The 7,528-nt window shown below is 41.1% G+C and overlaps 1 protein-coding gene across 2 annotated transcripts; it reads right to left on the minus strand.

Moving 5' to 3' along the window:
- Positions 1 to 270: 270 nt before the first annotated feature.
- On the minus strand, positions 271 to 7,169 carry LOC110499943 (uncharacterized). 2 transcript variants are annotated; one of them, XM_021577000.3, is made up of 8 exons: positions 6,883 to 7,169; positions 6,443 to 6,639; positions 6,217 to 6,321; positions 6,013 to 6,108; positions 5,168 to 5,278; positions 4,870 to 4,990; positions 4,032 to 4,289; positions 271 to 1,773 (listed from the first exon to the last, which is right to left on the minus strand). In XM_021577000.3, the coding sequence occupies exons 1-8, from the start codon at positions 6,914 to 6,916 to the stop codon at positions 794 to 796; spliced, it is 1,902 nt and encodes a 633-aa protein (XP_021432675.3). In that variant the 5' UTR covers positions 6,917 to 7,169; the 3' UTR covers positions 271 to 793. The 2 variants fall into 2 exon arrangements, with proteins under 2 accessions (XP_021432675.3, XP_021432674.3); XM_021576999.3 differs by having other exon boundaries at positions 4,014 to 4,289; positions 6,883 to 7,159.
- Between the last annotated feature and the right edge of the window lie 359 nt (positions 7,170 to 7,528).

The raw sequence follows: 7,528 nt of genomic DNA on the forward strand, positions 1-7,528 counted from the left end.
TGCATGGTATTTTTTTTGCTGTAAGAGCTACTGTAAATTGGACACTGCCCATATAAAACAAGTCTATGTCCAGGAAAGTTGGCTGTTGTTTACAATATAATTCTAGTCACATTATCGCATTTTGAGCAACAACTGTCTTGGTTGAGGGACACCAATCCCGTAGAGGTTAAAGCGCCCTTATTAAGATGGCTAGGTGAGACAACCACCACATATCACAGTAAAATACCGTATTCAAACATTCCATTTCAACTAAACAATGGATATATAAAGTTTTGCTTAAAAATAGTTTTAATATACACCTAAAATCAATGAATTAAAAAAATTAGAACATTAGTATTTGGCACACACATGAAGGTACCCACATGCAATAATTTCAGGTGAAAAAACACCAATGTGAAAAATTGGTGGATATAGCATTTTGGAAATAAACTCATGTAGCCAATTCAATTGACGCATAGTGAACAGAGTGTGATCAAATCTTCCTGAAGACCTCTAGGTGGTCGGGACACTTTGTATATGTATATCTTACAGGTGTTATTAAGGAATCTGGTTGGTCAAACAGTTTAAATTGGGTAAATGTCATCATCATCATCCCACTTCTAAAATCATTATTTGCAGTGTAAATATCATGTGTAGATGAAGAACCTTGATTTGAAGTTTATTAAAAAACATATTTTGATATGATAATCTGATATACAAAAGAGGACCTGTAAAACCATGTATTTAAAACAGGATTATACATGGAATTTCTTGTCTCAATAATTCCAATCAATATTCTGATTGGAATGACCTATTACATAGTTTCTTTCGAACTCAAAGCATTTTTACGAGACTTTGTGTTTCTTTCTGTTGGACTGCTTTTGGAGAATCTTAACCGGTGAATTCTTCTCATATGATTTACCATATTACACCTTTGAGTAAATGTTTTCCCACACTCTGAGCATTGGTGAGGTTTCTCCCCAGTGTGAATATATATGTGCGTTCTAAGAGAGTCTGAGGTAGTGAAAGATTTGGGGCATTGGGTGCAGGTGTAAGGACGCTCGCCTGTGTGAGATCGCAGATGAACCGTAAGATGGCAAGATGCTTTGAAACCCTTTCCACAATGTTTACAGGTGTGGGGGTTTTCTCCTGTGTGCGTTCGTGTATGCAGTCGCACTTCTCCTGAGCTAAGGAATGCCTTACCACATATGCTACATAAATAATTCTTCTCCCCAGCATGCATTCGCGTGTGTCTCACTAGTGTACTTGGATGGGCAAACCTCTTCTTACAAATAGTACACATGTGACGGCGCTCCCCAGAGTGAATGCGTACATGCACTTTGAGATCATAAGCACTCCTGTACCTCCGGTCACAGTGTTCACATGCGAATGGTCTTTCTTCTGTGTGAAGTAGCTGGTGCTTTTTCAGTGCCCCAGGAGTAGCATATCGTTTGGGACACTGGTCACAATGATGTGGCATTGTGTGAACTCCCATATGTAGCGTCAACAGTGATGGTTTTTTGAAAACCTTCCCACACTCACAAACATGAGTCCTGTTCTGGGGTGCAGGGGATCCCTCTTTTTTCTTGTCAACCGGTTTGATCACATTCTTTTTGTCCCCTTTTCTGACCACCTCTTCTTTCTTGTCAACCTGCTTTCTGTCCTTTTCTACTTGGTCGGTCTTGCAGAGGTTGGCCATTTCACTGTGAGAGAATGGCGGCAGAGTGCAGGTAAGAACCTGGGATGGCTCGTCAGCATTCACCATCACGTTGAGAGAATGATCCAAGTTCAATTCTGTGAGAAAATACAGGAGAACAGATTATATAACCACCGTACAGTGAGGGAAAAAAGTGTTTGATCCCCTGCTGATTTTGTACGTTTGCCCACTGACAAAGAAATGATCAGTCTATAATTTTAATGGTAGATTTATCTGAACAGTGAGAGACAGAATAACAACAAACAAAATCCAGAAAAACACATGTCAAAAACACATGTCAAATAAAAATTGATTTGCATTTTAATGAGGGAAACAAGTATTTGACCCCCCTGTAAAACATGACTTAGTACTTGGTGGCAAAACCCCTGTTGGCAATCAAAGAGGTCAGACGTTTCTTGTAGTTGGCCACCAGGTTTGCACACATCTCAGGAGGGATTTTGTCCCTCTTTGCAGATCTTCTCCAATTCATTAAGGTTGAGGCTGACGTTTGGCAACTCGAACCGTCAGCTCCATCCACAGATTTTCTATGGGATTAAGGTCTGGAGACTGGCTAGGCCACTCCAGGACCTTAATGTGCTTATTCTTGAGCCACTCCTTTGTTGCCTTGGCCGTGTGTTTTGGGTCATTGTCATGCTGGAATACCCATCCACGACCCATTTTCAATGCCCTGGCTGAGGGAAGGAGGTTCTCACCCAAGATTTGACAGTACATGGCCCCGTCCATCATCCCTTTGATGCGGTGAAGTTGTCCTGTTCCCTTAGCAGAAAAACACCCCCAAAGCATAATGTTTCCACCTCCATATTTGACAGTGGGGATGGTGTTCTTGGGGTCATAGGCAGCATTCCTCCTCCTCCAAACACGGTGAGTTGAGTTGATGCCAAAGAGTTCCATTTTGGTCTCATCTGACCACAACACTTTCACTCAGTTGTCCTCTGAATCATTCAGATGTTCATTGGCAAACTTCAGATGGGCATGTATATGTGCTTTCCTGAGCAGGGGGACCTTGCAGGCGCAGCAGGATTTCAGTCCTTCACGGCGTAGTGTGTTACCAATTGTTTTCTTGGTGACTATGGTCTCAGCTGCCTTGAGACCATTGACAAGATCCTCCCGTGTAGTTAAGGGCTGATTCCTCACCGTTCTCATGATCATTGCAAATCCACAAGGTGAGATCTTGCAGGTCGAGGGATATTGACAGTTCTTTTGTGTTTCTTCCATTTGCGAATAATCACACCAACTGTTGTCACCTTCTCACCAAGCTGCTTGGCGATGGTCTTGTAGCCCATTCCAGCTTTGTGTAGGTCTACAATCTTGTCCCTGACATCCTTGGAGAGCTCTTTGGTCTTGGCCATGGGGGAGAGTTTGGAATCTGATTGATTGATTGCTTCTGTGGACTGAGAAACTAATCTCAGCTCGTTACCTGTATAAAAGACACCTGGAAGCCAGAAATCTTTCTGATTGAGAGGGGGTCAAATACTTATTTCCCTCATTAAAATGCAAATAAATGTATAACATTTTTGACATGCGTTTTTCTGGATTTCTTTGTTGTTATTCTGTCTCTCACTGTTCAAATAAACCTACCATTAAAATTATAGACTGATCTTTTCTTTGTCAGTGGGCAAATGTACAAAATCAGCAGGGGAGCAAATACTTTTTTTCCCTCACTGTATATATAAATCACCATATACATCTATATATATTGTAAAGGGTTGGTCTCATGTTTCATGAGCTGAATTAAAAGATCCCAGAAATGTTCCATATACACAAAAAGCTTATTTCTCTCAAATGTTGTGCACACATTTGTTTACATCCCTTTTAGTGAGCATGCATCCTTTGCCAAGATCATCCATCGACCTGAAAGGGGTGGCATATCAAGAAGCTGCTTAAACATAAAATGCCACTCTAAAATGTGCATTTTTGTCACATAACATAATGCCAAAGATGTCTAATGTTTTGACATCCGGCTTCTTCACCTGTGGGATCATCTGAGACCAGCCACCCAGACAGCTGATGAAACTGAAGTTATGAAACTGAAGAGTTTATTTCTGTCTGTAATGAATCCCATTTGTGGGGAAAAACTAATTCTGATTGGCTGGGCCTGGCTCCCAAGTGGGTGGCCACTCATGGCTGCGCCCCTGCCCAGTCATGTGAAATCCATAGATTAGGGCCTGATGAATTTATTTCAATTGACTGATTTCCTTATATGAACTGGAACTCAGTAAAATCGTTGAAATTGTTGCATGTTGCGTTAACATTTTTGTTCAGTATATAAATTAGAATTTAGATGCTATATTAGTCTAACAATGGATGAGTGTTTCACCTTTTTTATTTTCCTTACCATCACAGGGTCCTGGAGTAACCAACACTGAGGTCTCTGCAGGTGACAGACCCTCCTGTTCCTGTGATGTTGACAGTCCTAGATCCTCCAAACATCTACCAGTGCCTTCATCCAGGATTTCATTGTGGTCTTCATCGTCATCTGAGAATGGCCTCACATTGTCAGAGTTGTCTGGTTCGTAGTTAATAACAACTCTGATTATTGGAGGGAGGGACAGTGTGGACAGGATGGTATCTGTGGTGTAATTAGAGACATGACCTGGGTAGGAGAGAACATCATTAAATTCACCTACTGTATATTGCCAAGTTAAAAAGACAAGTGGTATCCTATGACTGTGTTCTTCATATCCATCATCTGGATGAAGACAAAGGGCTCGATTTAATCCGATCCACTTTAGCCAACATCCACATAGTGCTTCCTTTTGGCAGTGTCGGAGGTAGAACTGCGTTAGAGCTGTCAAATCCACAAGTGGCTCCCGGCATTACACCTAAAACGGACATTGCCATTGGGTTCACGGAGTCGCATTAACAAAAATCCCATGCAACCTTGTTTACAAGTTTGAACACTGGAATGTGAGATGTAATCTATACCTCGATTAGGAAGACAGAAATCCTCATCATTTAGTTGAATGATTTCTCAATTTGAGCATAATTATTTCTATATAGGCTGCACTTTCTCGCTCAGAACTTCTAACGCTTGGCAGGTGTAGCTTCATGACCATGATCGGAAGAGCAGCTTCTCACCGATTTGATGGCTCCAACACAGTTACACCTCCGATACCGCCAAAATGTCCACTATGTGGGTGTTAACGGTTGATCTGATTGAATCTAGGCCTTACTATTGTTCAGGTTTCCATGACGCTGATGGTGCTGCAACACTGTCTTCAGTTGTTCAGGGTCAAAGACAGTCTGCCCACATTCCTCCAGGACAGAGGGGGCAGCACCGAGCCATGCTGTTGTCTAAGAGGAGCAGGGCAGGGGGAACACAGTACATTAAAAAGTTCAAAAGTGTTTTACCAGCCACTTGAGGTTTTAGACAAGTTTTGAAATGACCAAAAACACCATTCAATTCATCTGTAGAGCCATATGACGTGATGTTCCGTCAATCTTTTAGAACTGAGATGTTTTCCTCAGTACCTGCGTGAGGTCTGGTATAGGCAGCAGCTCCTCCAGTCTGGAGAGGAACTCCCACACCAGTGTCTGCAGCGCTGTGTCATACCGAGGGCCATAGTGGACTGGGAACACCTCCTGTGAAATAGACAATTTAGCATGAAATGGGTCTAGTGCCAAACGTCTCCATTAAAGACGCACTCCAGCTTTTTTGGAACTTTTCCTGTTGAGAAACAATATCCCAAGTATAAGTATGGTAATTTACACACACTTAAGGGTAAAAACAAAACAACAAAAATCTATTGAGCAAAATAGTGTTTTTTACACAACTACAAAACTTCATGGAGTGTGGCAGTCTAGTGGTTAGAGTGTTGGACTAGTAACCGGAAGGTTGCAAGTTCAAATCCCCGAGCTGACTAGGTACAAATCTGTCGTTCTGCCCCTGAACAGGCAGTTGCTACTGTTCCCACTGTCCTAGGCCGTCATTGAAAATTAAATTTGTTCTTAACTGACTTGCCTAGTTAAATAAAGGTAAAAAAAATAAATAAATAAAAATGGAGGCCATTCAAGCAGTTGAGTTGGTCTGATGTCGTCAACCTCCTCCCTTGCTTGTGGGAACAATGGAGGAGCAAAAACATCAAATAAAAAGGCCCTGACCGCACCCCCCCACTTGTACTATGTCATACCCGGATCACCTGTGCCTTTTGTTAAGTTAATTAGGTGATAAATGATGTGAAAAGGAGACTGGCGTATTCTGAATGCAGAAGAAGGATACTTACCTTTAATCTAAGTAGATGATGTTCAACTAGTCTATTTAATAAATATATTCAAGCAAACGGATCATAAAGAACTCTAGAGAGAAAGTTCCTCACCTGGAAGAAATGCTCCCTCTCAGAAGGGTCTTCCAGCAGGGTTTGGACTAGCTCCACAAAGTTAGAATCTGAAGCCTCCAATTCATCACCATGACTCTGTCATTAGGCGCAAACAAAACATCAGACAAATGTACAGGAGTCCATCTTTCAGAAATAAAGTTCTTCCCAGTGTCTCATTCATAAAGTGTTGCCAATTTAAACTACCTCTTTGTGTAAAGATGTTTCTGTCAATGTGTGGATTATGTCCAGGTGGGCCTGGATGGTCAGCAGGTCAGCTGTGCCCTTACTGCGACACAACTCTAAAACCATCTGGAACAGAGGTGGATATGTGAAAATCAGGACTAGGGACATATGTACAGTAATTGAAGCCCATCGTTCGTTCCATCATAAGACTCTTCCCCTCCCAACCCTCAATATTTACACCTCTCACCCTTGCTCTCAGTCCCAGGATGAGTTGGGTCCTCTGCCTGGAGTTCAGCAGCTCTGGAACCATCTCTGTCACCAAAGTCACAAATTCCTCCAGCTTTCCATACTGCATCACATTACGCTGTTGAGTCACTTGCCACATGAAAGCGCACATCAGGCGTAGAGGTGGAACCAGGAGACGCAAGGAGAACAGAGGGAGACCTGTCACCGAATTGAAAAGAGCAATTAACAATTAAACAGATAAACAAATAATAAATTCAAAATCGACTGATCCCATAATTCAGCTAGTTAGGAATATTACAAGCTATGCGTAGGTAGACTATAGGACATATTTGAATGATCCATGTAAAAACAAAACAAAAATGTAATGAGTCATGACATATCATTTTCTACATTTAACTACTGCTATGTGATAAGCAATGCATGACAAAGCAGCAAACTAACCTTGTTCTGATGTTGGATCAATAATGTTATCCATGGCTAGTTTGCAAAGCAAAAAGCCCTCGAAACAAGCTAGCTAAAAAGTTTGATGTTAACGTTAGATAGTGCGACCAAGCCTAGAATATACGTTATATTAAAGCGATTGCAACGTAAATAAAAAAGTTGACATATGTACTCAAGCTAACAATACCCTAGTTAGCTAAGATAAATAAAACCGTTTTGTATAGAGGTTGCTAGATCCAGTGTCTCGACAGCAACACTAAAAAGGTACTTCCAGGTCATGGATTTCGAAAACATTTCTAAATAAAAGTCCCCCACGTTACGTAATAGTATAAATGCGTCAATAACCAGTGATTATTAATGATATATGAAAAATAGTTGTCTGAACATGAACAATGATTAACATTTTTTTCATAATTAAGGGACATTTTGATTAAAAGTGGGGTTTAAAACATTGCTGATACCTGTATAAGGAATACACATTGGCTTACATAACAAAAACTATTCTGGGTGCCACAGTAAAAGTATTATAGGAAATACCCCGTAGGGTCTGTACAGTGTATTTCATGAGACTCGGTATAATACGGAGTGTTGTTGGCTTTTTACTGTGGTCAAACAGCTTAAAGTGGGTTGCCTGGACAATATATAT

Source organism: Oncorhynchus mykiss, chromosome 21 (genome assembly GCF_057628025.1).
Source record: "Oncorhynchus mykiss isolate SJ-2025 chromosome 21, ASM5762802v1, whole genome shotgun sequence".
Taxonomy (NCBI): Eukaryota; Metazoa; Chordata; class Actinopteri; order Salmoniformes; family Salmonidae; genus Oncorhynchus; species Oncorhynchus mykiss.